An 18414-nucleotide genomic window follows, 5' to 3' on the forward strand; every position below is an offset into this window, starting at 1 on the left:
AGTCTGGGAGGCCAAGTCAAACCCTGTTGGGTGTGGTTACCGATGTTCAGTTTGGATACTGGCCTGCCACACTCCTTGGCTCTGGCCCTCTTTGTCAGACTGTTGGAACTCACCATCTCAAGCTGTTGCTTTTTCCTGAGGCATTTCAGGTTTTTCATCCAGTACTCTCAGTTCACATTACCCATCTCCCTCCTCCCCTCCCTTTTGTGTCCTAATGAAGAAAGGCTTCCCTGTGCTGTGTTTAGAGAATCCTCTCCTCCATCTTTCATCTCTCCCAGACCTTTATTGAGGTGCCATTTGCAGCAAGTGTATTCAATTCTCCAACGAACATTGCAGGAAGAGAAACTGCTCCTCCTAGTATTCTACACTTTATTTATAGAAAACAATGTGAGCTACAAGGCAAAGAAGCCCTTTTCAAGTAGCCCTAGTTCCCATCCTGTTATAGATGTTGGGGAATCCTGAGCAGCTGATGCCCACCCCTTAAATCCAATTGTGTTTCTAGAGCATCATATTCAGCTGGCAGCTTTTGTACTTTCATTACTTTGAAGGGAGCTAGCAGGAAAAATAATGACTATCTTTATTAATGTCAGTCTGTAGGTTTATTTATGCAGCCATTCTCTGTTTTGTATGTTTTTAACCTCAGACATTCAGAATATAATGGTAAAGAGAATAGAGAAAAGGTTGAGCTTTAATTGATCTAGGGAAAAGGCAGTAAACAGTCTCCTAGAAGCACAATACAGCCTTCTTCCTGTTTTTCTAACAAATGTTGGATGGAAATGCAAGCCCTCTCATTACATTTTGTCTGTGGCTGCTTTTGTTCATAATTATAGTGGGAATAAGCTGCGCTCGAGACCCCGTGGCCTATGAAAGCTAAGGTATTGACTATATTGCCTTTTCTAGAAGCAGCTCATCAACTTCACATATATGGGGTGTGGGAGGTGGGGGGAGTAAGCAGAGGTAGTCTCCTATGGAGAATGAAGCAAGGTTATTCCAGGTGGGAAGGAGTTGTGGCAGACCTGGAAGTGCTGTTTCATGCAGTGAGGTCAGGAAAGAGTTCTCTGATTTGATGTTGGGGTAGAGATCTGAGGAATGAGGGAACCACTATGTATATATATGAAGGAAGAAGCCACCCTCCTGCAAATGCAGAAGCTCCAAGGCAAATGTCTGGCACATTGGTAATATAGCCAGGAGATCAGATAAGGTGTAGCAAGGGGAAACTAGAGAAGAGAAAGAGAAGGAAGAGAAAGGGAGCGAGATCATCAGGATATTAGGAGTTTGTACTATGGCAATTATGTCTATATTAACTCACAGGAGATCTCTGGACTGTAGTTTGTGTGAGATGGAAAATTATGATAATGTCTGAGCAGAATGAAATGACCCAAGTGGGTTTTGACACAATTTTGTGGCTACTGTGTTGAAAAACAGTAATGATCAAGATGTCAAGAAGGGGAAAAATGGAAACTGATCTAGGTATTTCAAGTGCAGTGGGAGTTTAGTTCAGGGAAAGGGTTGCACAGATGATGAAGAGACTGAGAAAGCAAACAGCAAATGAAACAACTCAGAGATCGATGCCAATAGCAGGCAGGACCTCTTAAGAGCAAGCAGGCCTACAGGAATGAGGAATGTCCTCAGCACCTCCCGGATGGGAAAAATACACATGGAGGGGACTATTCAGGAAAAACTGGCATCAGGAGGGAAGGCCTGTCCTGTAGAAGCCAATACCTTGAATGACAGTCATTACCATGGATCATCCAAACCCCAAAACAGAGGGGAAGTGGGGACTGACTCAGAAATACTTAGTTTTGCCCCTCACATCTCCCACTATTCTCATTTGGTTGGAGTTTGTCTAAACTAGTAGAGAGCTTGGGAACTGTGATCTGTTGGGAACATAAAACAGGCATTGGGGATATGGGGAGGTGAGGAATGGGGTGGGGGAGAAGAGGTCCAGGGCAGGAAGCTGAGGCCAGAAGAGACCTGAGAGAAACTGAGAGCCTGGCAGAGGCTTGAGGTGACACTGGCGCTGGGTGTCGGGCATAGCTATTATTGGTCTGCAGGTGAGCAATGGGGGCTTGGAAAGGTAAGCAACATTCCTGCAGCATGGCCCAAGTTGGACATGCTCGTGAGTTATATCCCACTCTGAATCTTGGGTTTTTCTACTCTTATGCACTAGCCTCTTAGGCTCCAAGGTTAGGCTCAGCTCTTCTTTCTAACCTCTCTTGGCATTCCGAAGCCCCTTTGAATCTCAGCCTGAGCCAGTGCTTTGACTGCAAAGGAAAGAAGAGCCAGGAGGGAAGATGTCAGTAAACTGGATGGAATCCCTTCCCTCTTATGACTCTAAGGGGCTGTTGACTGCTGACCATGGGCATTTATGTAAGACTCTGTGTTGGGGACAGACAGTCCTATTAACAGCCGAAGAAAAACTCAGAAAGAAATAGCCTCAAATAGGCAAAGGACCAGGTAGCCTCTTCTTGGTCTAATGTTGCATCTGGATTGCCACTTTCTCCATAGGAAGTGCCAAGCTCCCCCATTTCTCTGCAGGCCCTTACTAAATGCTGCATTGGAGGGACTAGTCCCAATTTGGCTCTTCAAAAACAAGCTGGATCGTGGAGGTTACTGCAGTGAACTTCCACTTTCCGTCCCTGACAAGTAGAGTTGTGAAGATAGGAACATGTGGTTTCATGCATAGTCTCTGGAAACTGGGCTGAGAAGCCTGATCCATCTAGGCTGCTACTCTGACTCACCTTTCTTTTCCTCATTGTTAAAATGGCAATAGGAGCAGACTAAGCACTGGCCTCAAAATCTCAAGAACTGGGAACTGAGGGTGTGGGAGGGCAAAGGGACTATGAGGTAATGATGGAGCTATCTTGAAACACTGGAGGAGGGATTGGTGAAGTCGCTCTGCAATTGTAAAATTACTTCAATTCTTTAGTAGCACTGTAGCATTGTTCATCGAGTTGCTCAAGCGGTCACCAGTAACGTCTCCATTGTGAGACTTTTTGTTACTGTTTTTGGCATATCAAATACGTCACAGGGAGCTTGCCAGGCCTTGCCATGCGGGGGAGATACTCTCGATAGCTTGCCAGGCTCTTCGAGAGGAACAGAGGAATTGAATCTGGGTCAGCCACTGTACTATCGCTCCTGCCCTCACTTTAAAACAAAGTGAGGTAGTAGTACCTCACTTTAAAACAAAGTAGTTCCTCACTTTAAGACAGAGAAAAAATTCTAGAGTGACAATAAAACATGAAACAGCAGTGGGTTCCTATGCACCTGTGCATCTGCCTTGGTAGCCTCTTTCATAAGGGACTGGGAACTCTACATAACTGAGTTAAAGTGACAGGTTTACTTTCAGCTTGCTTGATTAGGTAGGTGTCCCTGTGTGACCAGGTAGACTGGTTGCCTATAGCCCCTAGAATCAACTCCTACCATATATTTTTTGTTCATCCACCTCACCCAAATCTCCAGGAATATCTGCTTCCTCCATCTTCCTCTTGCTTTGGATTCTTACCCTGATAACTTTTCTCACCGGATCCTTTTCCCTTACCCACTGTGCTCTTAGTCACACATCCATGCTTCCCACTGTATGCTGGGGCACGACGTCCTCCTCTCACAAACTTACAAGTGCAGGAGTACAGTAAAGACCTTAACAAGTTCTGCTGTCCTTTGAAAGCGTGTCCATGTCAACCCAAATTTATTGATAACTCTTTTTAAAAATTTTATTTTATTTTATAAAGTTATTCACTGTATGATAACATTGGATTTGTTCTTTCAGCCTTGCCTCAGGGAACTTATTTTACCTTAAAGCAATGTCCTTTCTGTATGGATACAAAAAGACAGTTAATGTTATGCTTTGTAACTTGGGAGTTGATTGACTCCAATAAGATTTACTCTTAGGCATCTGCTTTCTCAACTCAGTTTCCCCTAGTTCCTTGCACCCCAAAAGCAGGGTCCCGACGAGAGACTGAATGGACCCGGGCAAACTGTGAGCTACTCTGGCATTGAAATGGGCCAGGCCAAAGTGCCAAAATGCTCAACTATAAGTTGAGAGCATGATCATAGACAAATGCCGTCATGATCCAAAAGTAACAATAAGTTGTATGAGACTAGGGCCCTGCTGGGGTTAGGAAGACTAACCTAACCTGAGGACTATGGTCTGAAATATATAGTGAGATGTTCTCAGGAAGAACCAAACTTTAAATTGATATATCTCTTAAACTGTGCTCATACAGAATGACATTGCTAGAAATATCAGAAGTAAATTTACTAGAACTATTTGAGTGGATTATAGCTGAGGAAAGAAGAAAGGGACACACCCTGGATGGGATCCTCCCCTTTTGTCCTTGTGTTAATTTTGTCCTTGAGTTAATCTCCTGGAGGAGTGGTCTTACCCCTCTTTGTTGATTTGTTAATGTTCGACCCACCTTTGTGTCACCACCCTATGTGATTACTATATAAACTAAGACTGTAAGAACGGAGGGGGTCAGAGTCAGAAACCAGGGGACAGAGTCAGAAGTGAGAGTGGGCCGGGCTCCAGAGAGAGAGAGAGAGAGAGAGAGAGAGACTGGAAGAGACCAGAGGAGAGACTACAGAGACAGAGTCAGAAATAGAGAGACAAAAGAGAGCACAGCGGCACACACAAAAGCAGTGAGTAAAGGAGGAGCCATCCCAATCTGGTCCATACACAGCGGCACAAGAGCACCGAATGCGGGTGGAGAGAGAGAGCTGTCTGGAGAGCCCACCGACAACTCACACTTTCCCATCCCTCCACACGCGTGTTTATATTTTTAACAGTTCACAATAATTTATTACATTCAATATTTAAACACCAATCCCATGACTGTTACACCTTTCCATCACCATGTCAAATTTTCCCACCACCAGCCAAGCCTGCCCCCAAAGCAGGCCCTAAATAATTGATTTTGTATTCAATTTTTGTCTTACTTTGTATTTATTTGCTTGTCATAAAAAAGTTGCTACAAATGATCCCAAACATTTCCTTAGAGGAAAGTGTGAAGATTGTTGTATCTCACCCTGGAGCCATTAAGTCCTTGTTCAAGAGATTACTAACATATTGTTACCCGGGTTGAGCCTTGTATGCTAATATATATATTTTTTAATTGAGATTGGTTGCCTTCTACTTTACACCCATCCAATGTGGTGTGCTGCTCCTGGTATATCAGTGGTCTAGATATGAGATGTTACTCCAGGAATTTTAAAATTTTAAATTGGGTGACACAGCTGGAGTTAAATTTTTAACTGGATGGTGACTTTTGTGTCTGGAGTCATTGTTGCTCTCTTCTGAAATTTATTTGTGAGTCTCTGGATCATGGACATTAACGAGGCAGTTTGTGGGCATGACTGCCAAGATCCAGGAAGTACAAGGAGATGGGGTGGGGGGGGGCGGTCACCCATTACCAACTCTGTAAGAGTTTGGACATTTTTCATTCACAAAATCTGCATACCTGAGTTTTTCAGCTGATTCATTTTCATGGATCAGGTTTGTCCTGAGGCTGTGGATATCTGCTGTGAGCATGGCAGAGATTGGGTTTGGGAGGTTTTAGGCTGCCAGGGCTCTGTTTGGGCTGGTGGTGGGCTCACTCCCCACTCCAAGACGTCCCAGATGTTACTTAGATTGGCTCCGGGAACAGCCAGGAACTCTTTATAATGTATCAGGAACTCAGGATTAGAATCATGTAATATATCAAAATGACTGCAGGTACAATAAGTTGTATACTCAAGAGGGTATACTTAAAACCCCAACACCTCTAAGACCCAGAGAAATTACCAATACATGGTGAATATTTTCCCTTAAATCTGGTGAGAGGTATTTTTCAACTAGGGAAACCTTCTACACACCTTTCTGCTCTGCATTCTCCTGTAAAACTCCTATGAGATCTGGCCAATCAGAAACTTATGCTGAATATGAATAAGGAAAGAGGATAAAAGAAGAGGAACAATAAAAAAAAGTTACAACTCTTCCTGCTTGAGATTGATTGACAGTTGGCACCAAATTCTTTTGAGTGCATATTTCTCCCACAGAAATATTTTATTCATTCTTTTGCCATTGGGCTCTTAAATAGCTCCACACTTTGAAAAAACACAGAGATGGTTAATCTCCCATGAAAATGAAGCTTGAGCTATTTTCCACTTCATCAATATGACCTTTAAGTGATATAATTCTCTTCCTGTACATTATGCCTGCCTTTGCAAGCTAATGTGCAATAAAGAGCTGTTTCTCAAACACATAAACATCCTCTTTCCTCTCTCTCTTATACATACAAACTCACGTACAGAATTTAATTGAAATCTTGATTGTGGCTGGAGTTATAATGGTTCAGAGGTTACTATAGCCAAACGGAGTTAATTCTGTTTTGCAATTACCTGCATTTCAGTTTCAGTATTTGCGCAGATGACTTAAAGGCTTGCAGTTGTTGTACAAATGCCTTTGAAAGGAGCATTCAAGTAAACTTCTAAGACCCTTCTAGCTATTGATCTCTGCTGTATTCATTAGATTCTGTAAGAACACAGAGCCAGTTTGCTACAGTAGTTAGCATCTACCTTGTCATGTGACAACTGCAATTATCTTTTTTGGCGATGAATACGATCTTTGCAGTGATTACCTTTTAAAAATTTTTCTTAGCCAATTAAATAAAATTCGGTGACATTTCAAAGACTGTTAATCACAACCAAATGCTCTAAATGTCAGGATGCATTGAAATTTTCACTGCTAACTGATGAATCACTGAGCTAATTGTAGTTCATCATCAGCCTCTTGTCATTGTTATTATTATGGAAAACACTTTCATCACTCTCGCTATTCAAAAAAAAGTTCTCGACAAATATGAAGAGAAGCGATATTACTCATCAAAGCATTTGAATTTAATTGCATTCTTTAAAATTCTCCAACTGCAGATTGCTGCAGAGAATACCAGGGATCCACCGTGGGGCAAAGGTTGTGATGTTTTTAAATAAACAGCTCTAGGCACCTCTTGCTTTTAGTCTGCATTTCTAGTCTCTGGCCATTTTCATTTCTTTCCCTTTCACTTGGGAGAGTTTTTTCAAAATGTTTTCAAATGAGTTGCATTAATAAGAGCCCTATGGTGTCCTGATTTTCTTCCTTTCCGCAACCTCTGCAATATGAAGAGTTGATCACCAGATCACTGATATTCAGAGGTCTCCTGCTGTCTTTATTCAATTAAGTGAATGCTGTGTTGGATACAGGTTCCTCACACCTCTCCAGAGGGCATGTTTTGTAAGACAAGGAACAAGGCAATTTTCTGCTATTGAAGTAAAGAACTGTGATGATAGAATCTTAGCAGCATCTAGAGTTGAAAGGACAAAGAATATTTACTGAGATTATGACATTTGTCTGAAGATATTTCACAGGATATCTGAAGATATCTGAAGAACAAGGAAGAGACTTCATTAGAGTTAGATAAGAATCCCAATATTACAAGTTTAGGATTGATGGACCCAAAAGGGCAAAGAATTTGAGATCAGGGTTCAGTCTTAGGATATGTAAATACATTTTCCTTTTATTTTTATTTATTTATTTTTTTTAAAGAGGTGATGGATCTTTCAGGAAGGTCCTGGAATAAGTAGTAAGATTATTTGTTATTAAAATATTATTTCAAGCATAGTGATTTACAATACTGTTATTGGTAAGATTTCCTGTGTACATTGTTTCTACACCACGCCCTCCACCAGACTACCTGCCTCCTTTTACTGCTATTATTTTGTTTAGTCACTGTTCTTTGGAGCGATAGCACAGCGGTAGGGCGTTTGCCTTGCACTCAGCCAACATGGCCGACCCGAGTTCGATTCCTCCGCCCCTCTCGGAGAGCCCGGCAAGCTACGGAGAGTATCTCGCCTGCACGGCAGAGCCTGGAAAGCTACACATGACGGATTCGATATGCCAGACACCGTAACAACAAAGTCTCTAATGGAGACGTTACTGGGCCCGCTCGAGCAAATCGATGATCAACGGAAGGGCCTTTACTTACTTTACTTACTGTTCTTTACAACTTTGCAGTACTGCCAACTTTACAGGGTTTCAGGCATGGCATTCACCCTGCCACTGTGTCCTTTTCCCTTCACCATTGTCCCTGGATCTTCTCCCAGTCCCCACCTCTGACCCCAAAGTTTCACACAATTCTGAGCTCCACTCAACAGAACAGCCTAGTTCTTAGAGTCTGTTACGTTTTGACATTTGTTATTCCCATACTATATTTCTTTCTATCTCACATATGAGAGAGATCTTTCTGTTTCTGTTTCTCTTTTTCCTGGCTGACTTCATTGGCATGAGACCCTCCAGTTTCGTCCATGTAGTAGCAAAGTACATGATTTTGTCTTTCTCATAGCCAAGTAGTATTCCTTTCTGTATATATAACCATAGTTTGTTTAGTCACCTGTTCTTGGATACTTGTAATATTTCCAAAATGGGCTCTTAAGAACAGTGCTGCTATTAACCCCGGAGTGCAACTGTCTTTTTCTAAATAGAGTTTTTGAGTCCTTGGGATAGAGGCCAAAAACTAAGATAGCTGGGTCATGTGAAAACTCAGTTCTCAAAAAAAATGTTTTTTGAGCTGTGTCCAGATTATTTTGCAAAGAAGTTGAATCAGTAAACCTTCCTACCAGCATTGAATGAGAGTTCCTTTTCTCCTATCCACACCAATGCTGATTGTTTTCATTCTCTTGAAGTGCACCAGTCTCACTGTGAGGTGATATCTCATTATTGTTTTGACTTGCCTTTCCCTGATGAACAGTGTTGCAGAGCATTTTTTTTCATATACTTACTGGCAATTTTTGTCTTCTTTGAGGAAGTTTCCATTCATCTCACTTTTTGATGTGGTTGATTTTTTATTGTTAAGTTTTAACAGTGCCTTATATATCTTGGCTATTAATCCTTCTGTTGGATAAATGGTGGGAAAATCTTTCCTCTCAGTCTGTGGGTTGTTTTTTCATTCTGGACATATTTGTCATTCTTGTCTTCCTGAGCCAGGTTTTTGGACCATATGTTGTGTCAATAAAAACAGTAGTATTGTAGTTTGATGGCATTCACTCTAAGTCTCTCTACTTTATTATATTGTCTCATGGGTCTTATCTGCTCTTTAACTCAAGGACAGTTTTCCAGTCTGAGCTGGAAAAGGACAGTGAGACAAGAGCCTTGAACATGGAATTGAAGGGGCAAACTCTTCCTTGGGTGGTGTCCATGTGACCCTGGAATCCTGGAAATTATAGAACAGGGGAGAAGTGGATAGAAATGAACATCTGTGATGCTTACCACATATCTTGAGCTTATTATTTGCTCAAGAACCATTATATCATTCTTGAGAGTCTGTTGAGTATGTTAAAGCAGACAGTAGATTCTAGAGATTGATTGTATGGATTCCAATCTGAGATAGAATAGGTAGATATTTTACCTTAGGCAGTCAGCTAATCTCCCTTGTATTAGTTCCCCCAACTGTAAAGTGGCCATAATGATAGATAGCACCTGCCTTGGTGGCTAGAAAAGATTATTTATTTTCATAGTCCATCATACAATATAGAATTAATTTGCTCGGTAGAAGTCACAAAAGAATGTTATTCTCTTCTTTTAAATGATGAAATGGACATGCAAAATGAACTTAGGTCAGGTACACAGCTTGTGATACTGGGATAAGCCCAGGTACTCACCAGTATCTTATGGTAGTAAGCTTTCTCTGTCCCAGTATGATTCAAGGCAGTTTATTCCATTGATTTTCCCATCAGTCTGTCCATCTGTCCATCCATCCATCCATGTATACATCCATCTGTCCATCTATATTGTTAAGTTATCTTCTCCCAAGTTACTACAACTTTAAGCAGCACCAAAGGATTCTGATTGCCAAGAGACAGACCATTATACCTCAATTTGAATGTTTTGTTAGCCCTTTATTTACCCAATGTCAGTAGCAAATACAAGAGCAGCTTCCAGTCTTCTCCAGTGCCATGATCAGGGGTTGAATATGCCTGACTATCCTCACTCCATGCCTTTGCATTTGCCGTTCCTTATCACCTGCATGACTCTTCAAGAACTCCTCCTGCAGGACACATTTCAGACCTCTCCATTTCCCTACAGTTGCTGCCTCCTCTGTTCCTCTCTCTCATCTCTACTTTCTTCCCTCTCTCGTTACATTATCATTATTAAATATGCAAATGTTCACTTTATTTTTATATGTCAGCCCAAATAGAATATGAATGATGTGAGGGCAAGGGGTCTTACACCCCAGTGTTATGTGAGGACTTCGTAAATAATTCTGAGATACATAAACATACATGGTAGATTAAAATGGTAAGAATTTTCCCTACTGAAGGCTGAGGATGTTTTTGTATTGTCTTTACATTTTCATGTAATTGTAATGCTCTTAAAGGACATGCTATTGCTTTACATTGTAGCACTCATAGCACTCTGTAGGGAATTCTTGTTCCAATATCCAAGGGATGGACACAAAGCTCTGGAAACCCCTCTGGGAACACTAGCTCCCATTTACTAACAGAGGCCAGGAACTTTTTTTTTTCCCTTTATTTTATTTTATTTTTTTTTACAGTTGTAGCTTTACAATTTTTTGTGCTTTGGTTTCAATTATACAATGATCAGATACCCATCCCTCCACCAGTGCCCATTTTCCACCACCATGGATAATATCCCTCCCCCCCCATCCCCCCCATCCCCCCCTGCCACTGTGGCAGGGCATTCCCTTTTGTTCTCTCTCTCCTTTTGGGTGTTGTGGTCTGCAAAAGAGGCATTGAGTGGCAAACATGTTCAGTCCATAGTCTACTTTCGACATGCATCCCCCCTCCTGGGAGGATCCTCCCAACATCCTTTATTTGGTGCTCCCGTCTCTATCTGAACTGCCCTTTCCTCTAGGATACCCGGCTGGAGGCCAGGAACTTTTAAAGTGCCACTGTCACTGTCACTGTCCTCCTGTTGTTCATCGATTTGCTTGAGCAGGCCCAGTAACATTGTGAGACTTGTTACTGTGTTTGGCATATTGAATACGTCACGGATAGCTTACCAGGCTCTGCTGGGCAGGCGAGATACTCTTGGTAGCTTGCCAGGCTCTCTAAGAGGAGTGGAGGATGCGAACTCGGGTCAGCCATGTTGACTGTGTGCAAGGCAAACGCCCTACCCACTCTGCTATCTCTCCAGCCCTAAAGTGCCACATAAAACCCAAAGTGTAAGAAAATCCTGATTTCGCGCACAATGAGCTACAGTCTTAGAATGTCAGCAGGTTATATGTACTAACATCTATGAATTACTACATAATGTTACAAGTAGTAATATATGTTTAAAACATAACTTTAAAAATGGCGCTTAGACTTCTGACCTGAATTGGCATAATCCTTACTTTATTGTCTTTGTGGCCAAAACCTTGATTTATTTATATGGTAAGCCTGTATCCATCAGATCCATGCAAACCAGACTCATTTCGATTTTTAAGAGATATTGCCTCTCATCAATTCTGCTGCCCTGAAATGTGGTCAAGCTGCTGTCACTCATTCCTTTGGACTTGTATTCTGAGGTGTGGCCCATACTTGAATGATTTTTGTCCTAGAACTTTGAATTCCCCTGTGTTCTTCTTTCCTCTGGAGATCTCTTCTGTGGTTTCTATTTAGTCCCAGTTTTTCAGAGTAGATGTGGTATAAAAAAAAAGGCCTTTTGTGTATGTTCTGCATTAGTGGTAGAGATGTAGCTCTCCTTCCCAGAGCTGAAACCCCCTGCTTCTGACATCTCACGGATACACATACCTCTTAGATGTGCTTTTCATTTTGAATTCATCTCTTTCCACAGTTTAACCACACAGGACAAGGAAGTATCTGCAGCCAGGCCATCATGCTCATCACTGATGGGGCTGTGGACACCTATGACACCATCTTTGCAAAGTACAATTGGCCAGATCGAAAGGTAAGTTCCTACTGATGATTGTTATACTATATAATATAATATCTCGTTATAGCATCTTGTATTGTGTTCTCCAAACTATCCTCAGATCAGTACCTCAGTACCCATGGAGATAGAACCTCATAGCAACCTATGGTTTCTCTGCCTTGTGTATTTTTTATTGATCCAAACGGAATATTGTGGCTTTTCTTATTTCAATAAGGAAACTTTTCTATTATTTTTGGGGGTCACCCACCCAGAGATGCTCAGGGGTTACTCTTGGCTCTGCATTCTGCACTGATTCCTGATGGTGTTAAGGGGACCCTAGGGAATGCTGAGGATTGAATCCAGGTCAGCCACATGCAGGGCAAGTGCCCTAACTTCTGTACTGCTGCTCATGCCCAAAGAAACTTTTCTGACAATGAAAAGAAACACATAACCTATGTTCTACACAATCAGGATAAAGATTCATTGTTAAGCACGCCTCTTCCACATCGGGAATCCCTTTTATTTGTTTTTTATTTCACTGCAGCCCGATATACTCAGCAGATGTATGATCTAGAATAGTCCGGTCTACTCTAGTGGTCTGGCCACCATCTCCTTTTAATTTTTTGTGCTTCTATTCATTCTTCCTGGGTTCTCTTTACTACCCAGAACTTCTCTCTATTCATCGGTTATATTGTTGTCAAATTATATTCTCTATCTAAATTATTTATTTGCTTTCCCGGTTGACATTTATTTACATGATGCACCCATGTATAAGGGTATTAATGGCAGCTATTACAATTTTTGGTATCTTTTGGGATTCTAGCCCAGATACTCCTTTAGCTATTAACCAGTTTGAAATCCCAAGGGAGAGCTTTGAACTTATGGATATGGATACCTAGAACATGCTTCATACCACCAAAATCAAAATCACTAAGGACGTGATCCTGCCATCACAATTTTAAATTATTATTTGAGTGGATTTATCACCAATCAGCAAATCAGAAGTTGATAATCTGTGTCATATCAATGGCATAATTTTAACTATGGAGAAAAAGGTTACTCAGAGGGAGTAGTGTCTTGAGGGATGGAAAAAGAGCTTTCTTTTCCCAGGTGTCAATGACACAATTTCTAAAGGTACATGATACTGTTTAGCTAAGTCCATTCTTATTTTTCTGCTTTATACATTTAATTTATGGGAACCAAACAAACTGTGCTTAGCAAAAGGAAATACAAGACAGTGACAACTGTACCTGGAATTGTACTCAGGGAGCATGCCCTTCGCTAGGAGCAGGAGGTGCTGTTTTATATTCTCTTAGTTATTCTTTGTTTTTTTTTTCTTTTTTTATTAGTGAAAAACCATGAGGTACAGTTATAGGCTTACAAATTTTGTGCTTGGGTTTCAGTTATACAATGATCAAGTGCCCATCCCTCCACCAGTGCCCGTCATCCATCCCCATGGGTCCCAGCATCCCCCCCTCCTCATCCCCCCCCCCCGTCCCATCCTGCCTCTGTGGCAGGGTATTCCCCCTTGTTCTCTCTCTCTTCTTTTGGGTACTGTGTTTTGCATCTCTTAGTTATTCTTTGACCCCTTGTATTAAATATATGTTAAATTCTAATATCATGGAGTATGAGTCTGAGGCTCAGAGATACATACATTTTATACAATTAGTTTCCGGATAGGAGCAAAATTCTTCCTCTGGTGCATAGCCTTAGATTTGTTATTACCTTTGAAGATAAGGGCAAAAAACTAAATATGCTGGGCTTACTGACAGAATGTGGGATTCAGACATGGCTTCCAGCTAAGTAACATTTAGGAAGAAATTTCACAGCATGCAACTCCCCTAAAAAATGCAACTCCCTTTAGCACTGACTGAAGTATTGAACCCTCTGAATAAGATGAGGTTTGCTCTTGGACCAAATATTTCTGGATGCGCGTGGTATTTTGAATAACAACTTACAGGGGCAGGTAGAGTCTAGTATTTGTCTTCTAACAGTGGGTGAGGTGAAGGTAGGAGAACTGTAGATACACTCCCACTTCGACAACACATAGTACAGTTCAGGGCTTATGGTTGGTAGGCATGCATGTATGACCCAAAGTTGCCTGCTGAGGGGACTGGGAAAGAGGCCATGGTACTAGAAAACACGAGTAGGAACTTGAATATTTTGTGGTTAAGTAGAATATTAGTAAATGCCATAGGACCTAAGAGCTTGTGGAATAAGCATCTCAAATAAAATCAGTAAAGCTGCTCCATTAGCACCACATATGTTATTGTGTGAGTCATACATGTTATAGAAAATGAATCCATTTAGCTTAGTATACATAAGGGATTGGAATCTTGGTGGAATCTACCACCCAATGGCTAGAAGATACCCAGGAAAACTAGTATGGAAATATATTACCCTTGTTGACAGGGAGAGGCATTGAATGAACACAGCAAAGACATTATTCTCCAGACAAAACACAGATTTCAGCACGTCTTTCTGAAGAAACAGTATTGACTTTAGACCAGATGCTTTCCTGCATTAGTTAGATACTGGAAATTTCAGTGTCATATAAAGTGTTTTCATCTACTTATAAAAGTATTTTTAATAAAGAGCCAATTTTCTTTCTAGATTAAAAATGGGCCTATTTCTATGAACAAAGATTGATAGTAGATTCCTTTCCTTCCCATCCCATATCATTCAATTTAATTTTATGAGATTCATCTACATATACATAAACATTCAGCTTATTAACTTTTCTGGGAAGAAGTAGGTAAAACATTTACCTAAGACTCCAATTTGATTTACCATTGTGTCAACATGAAATGATATAAGATGTATAAGCAGACCAAACTTTGCTCAGAACTACATCGTTTTGAACCTTACATATTTAGGAAACAGTTGTTGCTGTAGTTGGCCACCTTTAGGTCTTTAGAAATATAAATAGGATATAAGAAGTAAAGATGATCTTGAGAACTTGATTCCCATAAGAAAAGGGATATCTTCTTAGTTTTGAGCAATTGTGATAATTCTATGAAAGGTTTATTCCAACACAGGGTACTTGTCCTGTGTGGCCCCAGAGTTTCTGGGAATTGGTAAATATGGTGGGGACCTTGGTAAAGGCAGGTAAAGGCCCTCCCGTTGATCGTCGATTTGCTCGAGCGGGCCCAGTAACGTCTCCATCGGAGACTTTGTTGTTACTGTGTTTGGCATATCGAATACTCTCGGTAGCTTGCCGGGCTCTCCGAGAGGGGCTGAGGAATCGAACTCGGGTCGGCCATGTTGGCCGCTTGTAAGGCGAACACCCTACCACTGTGCTATCGCTCCAGCCCCCTTGAGAAGGTACATTTTATACAAGTTCCCAGGTGGTGTAGCTACTATTGGTGGAGGAACCACAATGGAAAACTATTCCTGGGAAAAAAATCACCTATGGCTAGGGTTTGGCTGCCCCAAAAGCTTTGCTATTTCTGTATGTCCTCTGTTTCCTTTAACACCCAAATCTACTCAAAAGAGAAACCCATACATGTCTTCCTTCCTTTCCTCCCTCCCTCCCTTCCTTCCCTCTCCTCCTCCCTTCCTTCCCTCCCCTCCTCCCTTCCCTCCTCCACCTTCCTTCTCTCCCCTTCTTTCCTTCCCTTCTTTTCCTCCCTCCCTTCCTCCCTCCCTCCCTCCTTCCCTCCCTCCCCCTTTCTCTCCTCCTCTCCCTCCTGTTATTTTGGATCAAAAGTCGAGGTTCTCAGGGTTTACTCATGCATCTGTGTTCAGGAATCACTCCTGGAAGCTATTGGGGTGTGGTACAAGGGATCAAACCCAGATCCTATGTAGTATATGGAATCAAGCCTAGGTCAGCAGCAATGCAAGGCAAGTGTCCTTCCTGCTGCACTGTCACTGATTTCAGGTATCTGTTTCTATGCCTATAATTTGTTTATACATTTACTGGATACTGACTCTCATTAAAAAATCTAGAGACCATATAAAAATTTTAAGTTTTGGTTTCTCTCATAAAAGGGAACTCTTTGGAGTCCTCATTCCCAATTGACCAAAAAGAACTGGAGCTAAATGACTGCATGAGGTGACTTTGATGGCAAATTCGTGCTCCTTTGGACCATGACCCTAACTACTCTTATTCATTTCCTCTCAGCCAACTTCACTCATGTTCTTTTCATACTTATGTGTATTGGGCTTCAGAACACTGCTCAGATTAACTGAATTTACTGTTTTATCAAGCCTCTGTGCATCTGCTCTTTTTCTTTGGGGTCTGTTTAAGCTTTTCTTCTCTTCCAGCCAGAGGTCACCTGAGCCCTAAACTTCAAACTCCTTCACAAATGTCAGATGAATAATATAACTTCCATGTCTAGACTATCATTACTTAAGGGTCTGTCTTTCCTCTTCATGGGTTTAGTGAGTCCATGAGAGCATGTATTCCCTTCTAAACCAATCCCTAAGGCTGGGGCAGTCTGAGGTCTGTGACTATTGGAAGTAACTGTGAGACATGAAATTGAGGGAAGCCTCCAGGACTTGAGGGTTGCCTCCAGAAACATCCAGAAAAACTACTGGACCTCAGTTTTACTCTCTCAAAGGGATGATTCTGCAACAATAAGAATGAGCTTGAAGTAGACCTTTCCCAGTCAGGCCTTCAGATGAAAGCATATCCCCATGAGCACTTTGATTACAGCCTTGTGAGGCCACCAAGATGAGATCTGGCTCAGCTGTGCAGATTCCTGGACACTCTGATATAATAAATGGGTGCTGATTTAAGGTAATACGGATATGTAAACTTATTCTGTGGCAAAGAAAAACTAATGACAATAGAAGAAGAAAGGAAAGAAAATCACTTTCATGGAAAAGTGATAAAATATCCCAAACCTACTGACCTAATATAATAACGAATTGGATCTGGAGCAATAGTATAGTGGAAGAGGCACTAGCCTTGCACTCAGATGACCTAGATTTGATCCCCGGTATCTTATATGACCCCCAAGGTACTTCCAGGAGTGATCCCTGAGTACAGAGCCAGGAGTAAGCCCGGAGTACTGCCAGATGTGGCCCCAAACCAAACTAATAATAATAATAATAATAATAATAATAATGAATTATTTTCTAAAATTGGTTAACTGGTGAGGTGTTGGGGGATCAGTGATGAGGCTACACTGAGGGGACTGGCTACCTCATTCTAGGGTTTTTCTTCTCATGGTTTCTAACCTTTTAGGATTCTTCTGTGGGTTCTTTCTTCCTAGTCTAGCAGTCTCGACCTTCTCCATTGTAACAACTGGGTTCCAAGAAAGGGAAAGCTGAAGAAAGTGGGGCAGAGGCCAGGGAAGCTCTTGTGGGTATCATTTTTCAAAGCTACCTACTCAAGGCAACTGCTTAATAAACCATTTTAGGATGAGTGGGCAAAAGGAATGCATTATTGGTGATTTAACTATGAGTCTATGAAGGCGGCATCATGATTGCGTATACAATGTGTCCCTTGCCAGCATTTTATTTCTTAGAGTAGAAATGAGGAGCTATTTATTCATTTATTGAATGCCATTTACTTTTGCATAATATTCACTGGTTAATGGCTTGATGGCAGCTCTTCCATACTTAGAATAAAATATGAACTCCTCAAACATGAAAGGGACTCAGCCCAGAAATAAAACTGCCTACCTCTTAAATAAGAAAAATGATCATATCTGCTATCTGTGCCATCACTCTTCCAAGTGAACTAAAACAAAAATTATGAATGTACTGATCATTACCTCCTCTGATACACAAGGCAGAGAGGCCAGAGCTGGATGGGTAAGAAAATGTTGCTGGAGTGATTTAATGAAAGGGCTGGCAAACTATGGCCCAGGAGTAGTTGTCAACTTTGTGTGACCCTTGGGTTGTAAATGATTATTTTTTTAAGTGACAATTTTTTAAAGTTTTTTTTTTTAAGCCCAAGGACAAGATATGCTATGGTACTTGAAAATTGCATGCAATTCAAATATCTTTGTCGATAAATAAAGCATTGTAGCACAGCCATACCCAGTTGTTTACATGTTGTCAGTGGCCAATGGCAAATTGAATTGTTGTGACAGATACCATCTGGTCCACAAAGTTGAAATATTTACTATTTAGCCCTGAAAGAATAGGTTTGCCAACTCCTGATCAAAAGGAGATTTGGAAGAAATTTAACATCAATCTGTATATTGCCAAAAATTTGATGCCCTGAGAATTTTATGAATGGGTTGAATTTAACAGGAGTTGGTAGGGACAATTTCTTCCTTCCTTTCTGTTGCTATATTGCTACTTGAATAAATAGGACAGCCACGCTAGTCTAAAGTGGAGAGTGTAAGAGTGGGGGTGGAAATACTTCTCTGTATGCTTAACGCCTCTATACTCCTTATTCCTTCATTAGGAAGTGATACTTTCTCTTTTCTGCCCTGAGAATTTCTTTTCTTTTTTTTTTTTTTTTTTGGCTTTTGGGCCATACCTGGCAGTGCCAGGGTTTACTCCTGGCTCTGCACTCAGGAATAACTCCTGGCATTTTCCTTTCTACTTCAGCACTGCTGCTCTTGGGC

The 18414-nt window shown here is 41.3% G+C and overlaps 1 protein-coding gene across 2 annotated transcripts in view; it reads left to right on the forward strand.

Moving 5' to 3' along the window:
• Nucleotides 1-18414, forward strand: part of CACNA2D3 (calcium voltage-gated channel auxiliary subunit alpha2delta 3) — a 1033411-nt gene that overhangs the window by 552126 nt on the left and 462871 nt on the right. For both annotated transcript variants that reach the window (XM_056129451.1, XM_056129450.1), the window contains exon 11: nt 11810-11923. In XM_056129451.1, coding sequence (XP_055985426.1) covers nt 11810-11923 — 114 coding nt within the window. The remainder of the gene's footprint in view (nt 1-11809; nt 11924-18414) is intronic.

Source organism: Sorex fumeus, unplaced genomic scaffold, assembly GCF_029834395.1.
Source record: "Sorex fumeus unplaced genomic scaffold, SorFum_2.1 ptg000072l, whole genome shotgun sequence".
Lineage (NCBI taxonomy): Eukaryota > Metazoa > Chordata > Mammalia > Eulipotyphla > Soricidae > Sorex > Sorex fumeus.